Source organism: Gopherus flavomarginatus, chromosome 5 (assembly GCF_025201925.1).
Source record: "Gopherus flavomarginatus isolate rGopFla2 chromosome 5, rGopFla2.mat.asm, whole genome shotgun sequence".
Lineage (NCBI taxonomy): Eukaryota > Metazoa > Chordata > Testudines > Testudinidae > Gopherus > Gopherus flavomarginatus.
This window is the reverse complement of record NC_066621.1, coordinates 135597245-135610491: the sequence shown is the minus strand read 5'-3', so window position 1 is coordinate 135610491 and position 13247 is coordinate 135597245. Positions and strand designations below refer to the sequence as shown.

The window sequence follows — 13247 nt, the reverse complement described above, 5'->3', positions numbered from 1 at the left end:
TCTAGCGTGGTCTCTGAATCCTTTATGATAGAGTCCATGTTGAATGTTGTTAGTCAAGAACATACTAGATTTAACGTTTTAAAAAAGATACGTTTTAGGATGGCTTTACTTATTAATATAAGCATTTTTATTTTCATGATTTTTAAAAGAAACATATTCAGGGTATGGTAAAGAATCTCCCCACCCCCACCCGTCTGCTCCCACAGAAAAATCTCTTCAGTATTTGAGAATAATTGCTTAACTTTAGATAAAGGAATTATTTGCAAGTAAATTGGAGTTCTCTGAAGATGATATCCCTTAAAGATTCCCAGTTATCCACTCCTCTTTCTTTGAGAGAGATCGAAAATGCATTGATAGTTGAAGGGTCTGACACAGAATGTAGCACACTCAGCGCAGCGCTCCAGTGTGCCTCACAGGAGTGACTTAAAACTCAGGAACTTTATAATAAGCTACTGGATTTAGCTAGGGACCAGCAACTGTTGGTCTGTGGAGGGTACTTCCCTCAGAGCTTTCCATTTACTTCAGGTTAGTAATTTCCTTCCTTGATCTTCTCTAGTGCAGAGATTTTTAATGTTCCTAACTAAGAAATGATTGCTTAAGATTCATAAAACATTTAGTACCAACCATGTTGTGTCAGGTGAAGGAAAAGCAGGATGTGCAATTACTTTAGGTAATATCCATCTCCAATAAAAGGCAACTTTATGAAAATAGGGAGGAAAGAAATGTAACATGTTAAAGACTCATTACTTTTTTTCCCTTGGGTAGATCACAACTGGCTACAATTTAGAAGATGACCGTTGTGAGTGTGTAGCGCTTCAGGATTTTAAGGCTGGAGAACAGGTAATGTGAGACAGTTATCTATGCCATGGCTATTTGGTGACTTTTATGCAGAAATGTATTGTTCATGCAACTGACTATCTTGATGAAAAGGGTGAAGATTTCACACAAACATCTGCTTGTCTACTTGATAACTAAACTCTGTTTTTATTAGCTGCAGAAAAGCCTTGCTAATCTGCAAATATAATCTGCACAAAAAGGAGTGCTCAGTATTTCTCTGTGAAGATTTAATAGCAGAGTGTATAACCAAGGTTTTCGTTGTAGTTGGATAATACTTTGTAAAGTATTAATAAAGCTAAATAAATTAAACTACAGTTGTCAAAATAATGAACACAATACATTCTCTGTCACACAATCATCTTTGCAAATCTCCACTGTAGGAGTTGCAAGCTTCCTCCTGAGTAATAACCATTTCATGTATTTAATCACTGGGGAGTGTACACTGTGCAGGCCACTGATCTAGAAATCTTAGATGTGGTTGTTAAAGGTTCATACCCAAAACTGCCCTCAATGCCGTTTCTATCAGCAATAGCAGGCGGTGGAACTCTCCCTCTTGGTTTTGTTCAGTGCTTTTTTCTGTCTGAAATGTCTGCATAGTTTTTATTTGACTATTTGTGATAGTCTAGTACTTGTCCAGTCAACAGATAAGAGGAGGAGCTGTTATCAACAACCCAATAGACAAAGACCATTGGTCCAGGAGATATTTGGCCTGTGCTGTGTGTACCCCAAAACTTCAGTTAGAATGAGAAAGGAGCTTGAAAGTAATCATCCTGGATTAAGACTAATCGGTCCAACCATTAAAATAGAAAGAGCAAAACTCTAAAGCTTTACCTACATCAGGAAAAGTACCTGTTGCTGAAAACAGGTACTGATGGAGGGGCGTTGAGCACAGTTTAGTTGCAAATGTAGCCTTGGATGCTAGTTGTTCACTGATCCAAGGACAAACTAAGCAGTGTTCAGCACCAGTCCAGTGTAATGTAGACAAGACATGCATCAAGTCCCACGGTGTATTCTGAAGATATGAGTGGAAAGATGCTGATCTCACATCTTTCACATCCAGTCTATTAAGAAATATGTATTAAATTGTTAAAGGAGTATTTCTCTAAAGAGGAGAAGCATCTGTCTTCTAAATTGAGCTGATTGAGATAGTTCACCTCTACCCCAATATAACACAACCCGATATACCACAAATTTGGATATAATGCGGTAAAGCAGTTCTCCGAGGGGCGGGGCTGCACACTCCGGTGGATCAAAGCAAGTTTGATATAACACGGTTTCACCTATAGTGCGGTAAGATTTTTTGGCTCCTGAGGGCAGCATTATATCAAGGTAGAGGTGTATACAAACAGTTTGTGCATGGAGTTACCTTGACTGGCAGGGGCTTGAATCCTGTGTTCAGATACTTAATTTGTTGGGGATACTTTTGGTTCCCAGCCAGGTTCCTTGCACTCATCTGTGAGTGCAGGATTTGAACTCCTCTTTAGTTCTGTTTTCTCCTTGGATTACAACCTTTGTACTCAAAAGAATGTTTAGTAGATATGTCCCTTTCTTCTTATCCTTCATCTTTTTCTAAAAAATATGCTGTAGTTGGATTTCAAGTAGGAATTAGTACAGGGAAATCCTATGGCCTGTGTTATGCAAGAGGTCAGATTAGATGATCACTTCTGGCTTTAAAATCTATGAATGTATTAATCGTATCCAAGGCTTGCCTAGGTCTGTATCTTATATCTGTATATATCATAGAACTATCATTCATAGAATCGTTGCCTTTATAATGCAAGCTTATTTAAGAATATCTTGATTAGCAGGCTTCCATAGATAGATAGATATACTTTTTAAAAAGATGTTTTTATTTCTAAAGGCAATGATTGTATAGGATCTGCGTAGAAGATAAATGTCTTATTTCTGTTGACAATTCCATTATAAAAAAAAAAGTCCTTGTGGCTCAGAATGCAATAGCTATTGCTGTGGGCTTGCTGTACCAATATCTTTATGCAGCCAAATGCTAGCTGAAAAACTGCAGCATAAACTTGTAGTGATTTTTTTCTTTAAATTCTCAGTTCTTTTAAAACATTTGTTGCAGTGTATGCTGTTCCATCTAGCATTTTAGATTGTAAACTGTAAGAGGAAACATGTCTACATTTGTATGGCACCTAGAACAAAAAACATTACTATCTATAAATATGGAGTATATTTTTTGTAAGCAAAAGGACAATGGTGAATAAATAGTCTTGAAGTACAAATTTGGCTTAGAAAAAGTTTGGGGGAAATGGGGATAATATAGAAAGCATCAGCTGAATACCTATAAGATGTCTTTGTATGATATTAAATATCCTTAACACCATAGCAGTTATCTCCCATAGAATGCAGGGTATAAAATAATGGGCCCATCTCAATATGTGGAAATTTTGAACACATTTCACAACATCCTTGAAGTCTTATGGCAACACTGTATGGCATTTTGAATCATTAAATGAAAATAAACATGCATTTTAGTCATATAACCACATAAGTATTGTATTTCATGACAATATAACTTTTTTCAGTAAATAATTTTCCACTTATTAACTCACAAAACTGACATCTTAAGCTTCCCTCTCTCCCTCCCCTTCACTTCTCTTTTCATCCTTCTAGATTTACATTTTTTATGGCACTCGGTCGAATGCTGAATTTGTGATCCACAGTGGTTTTTTCTTTGATAATAATTCACATGACAGAGTGAAAATAAAGCTTGGAGTGAGTAAAAGTGACAGGCTGTATGCTATGAAGGCAGAAGTCTTAGCTCGTGCCGGCATTCCAACGTAAGTAAAACAGAATGAACAGAGTTTTTTCTTTCATGCTTAAAATATTTCAAAATTTATACAGTCCAGTAGTGCATTATTAAAATTGCTCTGTAATAGTTTCCTTAGGCCTAATATCTTGACTGTTTACATAGCAAATGAAATATATTGTGATAATGAAGTTTAGTGCACTACTCAGATCTAAATAATCTAGTTTGGAGTGTATACAAGGAGGAATTAAATTTTCTTTAAGTGCTTGGGTAAAAATTGTGAAAGAGTTAAATATGAACCAATATGTGGCTTTCATTTCTTCCCTATCCCTTCTCAAAATGTCCTGCAGTGCGCAATTTGTTATCTATAGTGGTTTCAACTATTTTTCCTTAGAAGAAACTGCTGTTAGTTCAGACTGTAGTATGGTGGGCAGCAATCATGAAACATTGTTTTTTTCAAGGGGAAAGGAACCGTCCTAATGGAAACTATTATCTGGGCCTTTCTGTTTTTGACTACACCACTACCTCGATATAACGCCACCTGATATAACATGAATTTGGATATAATGTGGTAAAGCAGTGCTCCAGGGGGGCTGGGCTGCACACTCCAGTGGATCAAAACAATTTCAATATAACACGGTTTCACCTATTATGCGGTAAGATTTTTTTGGCTCCCATGGACAGCATTATATCGAGGTAGAGGTGTATGTCAATAATTGATTGGTTCAATATCAGTCATTAATCATAATACTGCTGTTAACATTTTGAAATCATCACTTAAGGTGAGATTATTTTTATATATATTACTCGTCTGGCTACTCAAATCAAGCATGAATTTATTATTAAAACCATATAAAAAGTCATTTTAAGTGTAAAATTGCCTGTTGATTGGAGAAGTGATTGTTCTCCAACCTGTCCCAGAAAAAGAAGTTTCTTCAGTTCAGACTCAGAAATTGGTGTGACCTCATATTTGTTCAGAATTTAATAATGTGGCATCCGAGCATACTTTAAAGATTTCATGTTGAAGCTACCACAGTCTAATTTGCATTCACTTTTTTTGTCAGCTCCAGTGTTTTTGCCTTGCACTCCACTGAGCCTCCAATCTCTGCTCAGCTTCTGGCTTTCCTTCGAGTGTTTTGTATGAGTGAAGGTAAAACATTCACAATATTCCTATTGATGGAGGTTTTTTTAAGTGGGAAGATGAGATGTTCATATGAAACAAAACTAAAAAACTTTAAAATGAATGTTTTAAGGGGAAAATTGAAAAGGGATTGAGAACACAGAACAGAACATGGTCCTCTTCTGCATCGTTCTTAAATTAATGGATCATTAGAGGACATTGAGTTTTCGAAAAGTATGTAAAATTGCATCAGTCTACGTTCTTGGGTCATGTGGTATTAGGAGTGAGCTGACAGCTTGAGAATTTTTTGGGACTTTCTCCACCAAGCAGCAGGTGTGGTGAATGTTCTAATTTTGAAGGATACCATATAGTACATCATCACTGCCTTTTTTCCAACTTGTGATTTGCAATAGATTACTTTTGCTCTCCAGTCTTATTTATTCAGAGGCTAAAAAATGGCCCACAGTGCAAGGTCATATGAGTCCAAAAGTTTGCTGTAGCATTTCGGTCAGCTTTTACCACCAGATTCTTCTGGGAATGGAACTGGAAAATACTGCACTATAGCAGAAATCCAAGACACACCTCAAAGTTGGCAGTTTGCACATTTAAATCAACATTTTTGGTTACTCATAATCAGCTTGTCTTGTGAAGTAAACTATCAGAGCCTAACTTTCAAATATGCATGTGTGCAGTTGCACTAGGGAAAATGTATGCACCCTTATTAACTGAGCACCTAATTTGTGCATGTAATAACTTAATTGGTGGATACAATCACAACTGTTTGCTAATTAGGCACAATTATGTACCTAATCTTGCATATGCTGTTGTTTTTGCATTTATGAAAATAATCCAAAAACCTGTTTTTGGAGGTTATAGGTATGAACCATTTCTTTCACAGCAGCTTTATGGGGAAAGATAGCAGAGTAATGATTCATATGTGTGTACATTCTAATTGATCAAAAGCTGTTGCTTCGTATGCTAAAAGTTTGTGGGATACTATTGGTATATAGGCTTGTGCTTCATTTAGAATTCTAAAGTAGTGTGGACTTTGGGACTGAGCTTCTTTTGATTTCAAAGAGAAATGATATAATGATTACATAATAAGCATAATTCTTGAGGGATGTGGAAGGGATTGGTGAATTTTCTCTTCTAGGAAATATACCTGAAGTGCATTTGCTACATTATCATGAAATGTGCTGGTGTGCAATTGAGGTATGTGTCCTAGACACTCAGCATGAAAACTGCAATTATTGTCTGTATTTAAACTGTTCAATGAGGAGCAGTATGACATGAATCATTGGTCCGTTGGTGAGAAGTCTCTTGCCTTAGTAACTCTTTCATCAACAAATGAAACTTACACAATAGACGTCACTGAAGTCTATTCTATAAATGCTAATACCAACTTTTGTAATGTTGGAAGTTTGTGATATACTGCTTTGCAGGAGAGAGTTTGGTGATTAATGAAATTTGTGTAATGCTGTCACAAACCACTTGACATTTTCCCTGAGGCACATTTGATGGATGTATTTTGACCAACAGTATTCAATATTTTTTTTTAACTGAAAGAAATAGCCTTTAACAGTAGAAAAAGAACTCTATTGCTATTTATCCAATAAAATAAACATTTCAGGGAGATATTATATGAGTGCACCCAACTCTAAAGTATCACCCCCTTGTTCTGTTTATCACCATCAAGGATTATATGTGACATTGTATCTGTAATTGGCATACAAAGTAAGAGTTATGATGTGTATTTTAAGCCAAAATGTTTACAGCATTATTTAAGAATGGAGCTGAAGGTTCCTTTTTCTGCTAACCTCAAGATTTCCAGATGCTACCTTGAGGGGAATATAGAAATATCCAGATTGTTGAATCATTCCTTTTAAGGGGAGAAGATTTTTTTTTTTCTCAAGCAATATAAAATCCATGTTATTGAAAATGAAGCTTTCTAAGTTTTGTCAACTACCGTAGTGAATGGTAAGATTGTTTTTTAACATATTGTTCTTCATAATTATTGCAGAAGAGCTGAAAGAACACTTAATAGGAGAGCATGCAATTGACAAAATCTTCACTCTGGGCAACTCTGAGTTTCCAGTTAGCTGGGACAATGAGGTTAAACTTTGGACGTTCCTTGAAGCCAGAGCATCCCTTCTTTTGAAAACCTACAAAACTACTGTGGAGGTAAAGCTACCAAGAACCTGTAATTCTGTGCAATCTTGAGGTTTTTGCGTGGTGATCCTAGCAAAAAACAACTTCATTCCCTCCCCCATCTTATTTTGTTTATCTTTGTTATGTGACCATTCATTTTTCACTTGTTTTTTAAATTACTGTTTATTTGGAATAGCCAAAGAAGAAAAAGTACATAAGATTTTGGCAATCTGTTTTAATTTGTTTTAATGATTCTGTAAATTGTTGCTCCTTGCTTTTCCACTAGTAAAATGTGGAATCAGTTTTAAATTCCTGTGTGTTTCTATATTTTCTAAATTATTTACCGGACCAGGGGAGGGCAAATTACGGCCCAGGGGCTGGATCTGGCCCGTCAGGGCTTTCAGTCCGGCCCGCGGGATTGCCAGCCCCGTGGCTCAGCAGGGCGAAGGCAGGCTCCTGGAAGCGGCTGGCACCATGTCCCTGCAGCCACTGGGGGGTGGGGGGGGGCAGAGGGCTTCGTGAGCTGGCCTCGCCTACAGACATTGCCCCCTGTAGCTCTCATTGGCTAGGAACGGGGAACCGCAGCCAATGGAACCTTCAGGGGTGGTACCCACAGGTGAGGACAGCATGCAGTGGAGCCACCTGCCCCACCCCACCCCCAGGAGCCACTGCCTGACATGCTGGCCACTTCTGGGAGCGGTGCGGTGCCAGGACTGGCAGGAAACCTACCTTAGCCCTGCTGTGCGCTGCTGCCATCCCGGAGCTGCTTGAGGTTAGTGGCACCGGGCCAGAACCTGCACCCCAGCCCCCTCTTGCATCCCACACCCGAAACCCCTGCCTTGAGCCCTTAACCGCTTGCTGCACCCCTCCTGCACCCCAACCCCTTGCCCTGAGCCCCCTCCTGCACTCTGTACCCCCTACTTCAGTCCTACGTTCGTGTCCCTGCATGCAACTTCCTCACCCAGATATGGCCCTTGAGCCAAAAAGTTTGCCCACCCCTGTACTAGACTAACATATCTAGAAAGGGTATCACTTTTTTATTTGCTTTCACTACAGCTATCCTTAAAATTTACTGACTTGATTCTGAAAGCTGATCCATGTTGGGGGACCTGTGCTCCTTTATGGATTCCCATGGACTTCACTAGGGCTCCATACATGCATAAAAATCTGCCTGTGTGGATCAGCTTACAGATCTGGAGCCTTTGTTATTGCACGACACATGTTGGATGGATTTTATTAATAATCTTCCTTCTTTTTCCTCCAGGATGATAAATCCTTTTTGGAGACCCATGACCTTACCTTCCATGCGACAATGGCTATCAAATTGCGTTTAGGTGAAAAAGAGATTTTGGAGAAAGCAGTGAAGAGTGCAGCTGCTAACAGAGAGTACTATAGTAGACAAATGGCAGAAGGAGCCCTACTTCCTAAATATGAAGAAAGCAATATTGCCTTGCTAGAGAACACTGTGGCAGACTCTAGGCTCCCAATTGTCTTGAGAAACCTAGAGGAAGAAGCAGAGGAACAAGGGGACTTAAAGATTGATGAAGCTATTGATGCAGAAGTCACAGAGAATGGGTTTGTAAATGGTGAAAAAACTCTACTTAATGGGACCAAATCAGAAAATGAAAATCTAAATCAAGAGGAAAGCAACAGATACACTGAAGATGCCAAAGAATCTTCTTCAGACAGTACTGATGAGGTTAAAGAATAGTCATAAAATAAAGTTTGACTTCATTGTGAAATTAAAATTAGCAGAAGTTTATGAACAGTGCATTTACATTGGTGTGTTTCTTTGTTAACATTTCTCTTTCTGCAGAAGAAAATGTTTTTGCTGCTTTATATAAAAATGATTTTTTAAGTTATTTTAAAAAATTTATCATACCTTTTCAATTAAGATTGCCATCTTGCTTTCAGGCAGAAACGGGGGGAAAAGGTGCCTTTGCAAGATTTTGCAGACCTTTCTGGGACAAATGTATTTTCTTCTTGGGAAAGAATTAAGCTCTGCTATCTGCTGTGCTTTTGTTGTTCTATCACTCTGACTACTGAAATTAAAATCTTGCTCTGCCTCCTGCCAAGAAAAGCAGAAGGCAGGACTGACTCGGTATTCAGCATGAAAGTAGGAGAGCAGTACAGCAGAAAACTGAATAAGAGGATCAGAAACTTGGGAGACTGGAGGAAAACCTGTTTAAAACCAGGTACGCCAGTCCTAAAAAGGTAAGGTGGCAACCTTATTTTCAGTAGTTTTAAATGTTGATGAGAATCCTAATTATATACACTTACAGTGATTTCTAAAGATTTCAGTTTACTTTTGTGTTTTGTTTACTGTATAAAAACATTTCATCTTTCTCCTTGAATCAAAGTTAGGCTACTACAGTACATCATCCACCTAATTTTAAAGGCTGACTTTTATTTTAAAATGGTACCTTCTTATTTAAACGTTGGCAAGGTAATGGAGAGTTTGAAAGCAGATAGGCCAGGCCGCAGCTTTAAACTGTGTGGTTCAAAGTGAGGTTGCTTCCCAGCTTCTGCACGTTTTCACAATTAGCTAGAGATTTTCAAAGCTACACTTCTGGCTAAAAGCATTATTAAAACGAAAAGCTGAGTAATACTCCTGTCTTTTACTTTTTCATTTTTATGTAGTATTGGATGTAACACTGAATGTGACCATTTAAACTTATTTAAACTTCCATCTATTGGCTGAAACATTTGATTGTTCTCCTGAAGGAAAAGGTAAGCAGGAGTATTTTTGGTTTGGGGAAGACCAAAATGAACCCTGGTACATACTTACCATTTAAATTGTGTCGCGATCTGATGCACGTTGGGTTACCTCCCCAGTGCTAGCTGTGTCTGCTATCCAGCAGTATTGGTCACCCCTCTCATATACATTGTGAATTCTGTCTGAAAGCAATTGCAGCTCAGTGCAATACTGAAGTGAGGATAGTGTCAAACCTTTTTTTTTTTTTTTTTTTAATCCCAGTTTAGGAGGAGTGAATAATAAACAGCTCAATTCTGAGCTCAGTTTTAAGGACTTTCCCTTTTAGACTATTTTATCTTGAAATTTCAAAATAATAGAAAGATTGGGCAAGCTTGGCTGACTGCTTAAACTTTAATGAATGTAGCAACTTGTTTATCCAAGATTGGTTGCATTAAAATACCTTTTGACATTTACAGTCTTTTATTTTAGATTTTTTGCTTCTCTTTTACATTACAACTTGAAAAATGTGCTTTTGCATTAACCGTTGGTGCAATACACATGTCAAGAAGTGACTTTCATATTGCCATAGCAACTTTGGAATCCAATGAGATGTAAAAAAAAAAAATGTTAAATAGTTTTTTCTAAATATTTCACTGAGAATGGCATGTTGCCATTACACTGGGGATATTGTTTCCCCACTAAGTAACTAGAGGCTGGACCGATATTTTTGTAACTAAAATGCTGCTTGTAGGTAGAACAGCATGCGTTGTCATCCTGAGAGTGTAAATGTCATACAAAAGTCACAATTCTTCAGCTTTTATTAGAAACGATACTCTTTCATTCCTGCGTCTGCCAATTTTATTGCACATATATCGTAGACGGTGATATGAAATTCTGAAACTAGTTCTCTCTAAACATTTTCACTGTAATCCAAAATCTAAAGGATTTGGTTCACTCTGATGCACTGTATTTTGTTCCAATATTTGCTGTTAACTATGGCTTAACAAAACCTGTGGTGACCACAGGCAGGAATGTGTGGGTTTTCTTGAATAAAGCATAGTTCTACAATGTCTTTGCTAGTAAGTGTATTACACAAACAAAAAAAAAATCCGAACCCTGTGTAATATTTACATGGCCTTTCTCTTAATAGCGAGAGAAAAAGGGAAACTTATCACAGGTAAACATTTCAGTACTCCACAGAGGGCACTAGTCAAATCAAGAGTGATCATGCTGAGAAGCATGGTAAATGTTGGATCTATTAAGCGGTCTCATTTTCCAATTTTTGATCTGTTTGTTACCTAGGAAAAACATGTTGGATACAGTAATATTGCAGAATGGTCTAATCTTGTACTTTACATTTCTACTCATTAGATGTAACTGATGCCTCAAAGAAATATTAATCTAAAATCTTCCTTAAGCATTTGAAAATTGAAGGGGGAGGGGTAATTATTTTGGCACTGATAAACCCTTATAGCCATCTGTCATGAAACAGACCTTTCAAAAGCATTTTAAAGTTAACTTTCTTAATGTTTGGTTATATGGCTGTTCACACTAATCCTAGGATAAATGCCAAATTTTGCTTCTGTTTAGTTAGCTATATGTAGTAGTCTTGTAAGTAGACATCAGTCAGATTTCTCAGACTGTTTTCCAAGGAATAAATAAGAATAATTCCTTTGAATTCTGCATGAAAACCTATCTGCTGAGGGTCATTTCCCTAACAACCTGTAACTTGTACAAACTTATTTGGCTTTGTACAGTATGTCCATGTCTTTTCTGCAGGTGAGACTTAAGCTAAAATTACAGGCTAAGCTAAGGATACAAGTAGTGTTTTAGGAACTGGGCTAAAGTTAGCTGCTTTCTCTCTGTACATTTCTAAAATGGTCACTCATACAGAAAATATACTTAACCTCAGCAGGGGTTGCATGTTTAAAGTGGCTTAGCCTTAGGGAGGAATGATCATAGAGCTGCAACTGAGGTACTTAAGGCACACTGGTAGAGGTTCATGTTGTACAAATCAGTCTAGCTTTAAAATATATATACCCTATTCTTTCTCATAGATTGCACTGCCAAATAGCACTGTTCAGGCAAAATATTATTCAACAAAATGCTTCTAAATTAGCACACAGTCTAACCTTTTTAATAGTGTTTTTTTCTTTTAGCTTATATTACCCTATCGTGGATTTAAAATATGGGCATACGGGTTTCAGGTATTGACCCTATAAAGAAGCAGTTAAAAATTTCTAATAAACAGTGTACATCCCTATGGTGCTCTACTGTGAGTAGACCACTTTCAGTAGAGCACAGGAACAATGTGGATTCATGGATAGTAAAGGTCCCTCAATAGCCTGCTGCTGCCTCCATCACCTTGGAGGCCAGGCTCAGGATTTTCACAAGCCAAGATGCAAAACGAATTTGAGAAACTGAAGGACTGGAAAAAAAACAAAACAATAAAGGCTCCCAGTTTTTCCTCTAGAGCTGGTGTCTTCTGTGGGGCTTTTGAATTAGAAGAGACTGACTGACTGTTCTAGGCTCCTGTAGAAGGACTGAGGAACTCAAACCTTAATTGAAAATGAATTTTTACATGTGTTGGTAAACCTATTGTTTAAAGAGAAACAGCTGGAAAGAAGACCTGCCTTCTTGCTACCAAAGAAGTGTCATATCCATTGTATAAGGGATTGATCACAGTCTGAGTGGGTGTTTTTAATAACCTCTTGCTAAATATACCTTGTATGTACTAATGAAGTTTTGAGATGTTACAATGATGAGACCATATATGTATGTGGATCATTTGTAAATATTTTTGCAAACTTAAATAGGCTCTTATAGTTTGGTTAACAAACTTATGTTTGGCATGTACGTGGCACACTGAATTCCCAGTGGAATGTAACTCCTGTCTTACAGTATGTCTACACTTAAACTGCTACAGCCTAGACACTACCATGCCCATGAGAGGGGTTCTCCTATTTCTGTCTATCTCCCTGCGAAACAGTAGGTAGGTCAATGGAAGAATCATTACCTTGACCTAGCCCTGTTTACACTGGGAATTAGTTCAGCATAGCTGTCTCTCTCTTGGTAGGGAGTGGATTTTTCACACCTCTGAGAAACATAGCTATGCTGATGTAAGTTCCCACTTTAGACCAGCCTTTAGATGCACTAACTCACCTGACGCTGCCTCTTCACCCTCCCCCAATATGTACTTGTTGGGCGGTCTGCGCTGAAGCCCGTGTTGCTGCATCCTCGTTGCAATTTTTAGTGAGCTAGCTAGAGTGGGCATGTCTGCACAAGCTGCAATCAGAGCTGCAGCATAGATGGAACCTCAGTGTTACATATTTTTTGCCATTAACAACTTGTCTGTTTTCAAAATACCAAGAGATTAAACCATATTTATGGATTAAATTATTTTTAGTAAATTGTGGAGCAATATGACACGTGAGTCACTGACCCTTTACAAAAGAAACCAAATTGATACAAAGTTTTGTCAGCATTATTCTGGAAATATGCACAAAAAGGAACATGCAGTACCGGAACCACCAGAAACCAAAGAAAATTTGACTTATGACGACAGATTAGGTCAGTAACTTAACCTCTTGGGCAAGTCAGTCTCTCTGTGCTTCAGTTTCCAGTCTGTAAAGTGGGGATAATAGAATGTCTATGCCTCACAGGTGTTTTGTGAGGAT

At 37.8% G+C, this 13247-nt stretch overlaps 1 protein-coding gene across 4 annotated transcripts in view; it reads left to right on the top strand.

The window, feature by feature from the left end:
• The window catches only part of SETD3 (SET domain containing 3, actin histidine methyltransferase), a 74750-nt gene extending 64108 nt beyond the window's left edge, over positions 1 to 10642 (top strand). For all 4 annotated transcript variants that reach the window (XM_050954160.1, XM_050954161.1, XM_050954159.1 and 1 more), the window contains 5 exons: positions 766 to 840; positions 3472 to 3638; positions 4672 to 4757; positions 6748 to 6908; positions 8140 to 10642. In XM_050954160.1, the coding sequence (XP_050810117.1) occupies positions 766 to 840; positions 3472 to 3638; positions 4672 to 4757; positions 6748 to 6908; positions 8140 to 8586 (936 nt within the window). In that variant the 3' untranslated portion in view covers positions 8587 to 10642. The remainder of the gene's footprint in view (positions 1 to 765; positions 841 to 3471; positions 3639 to 4671; positions 4758 to 6747; positions 6909 to 8139) is intronic.
• Positions 10643 to 13247: the final 2605 nt, after the last annotated feature.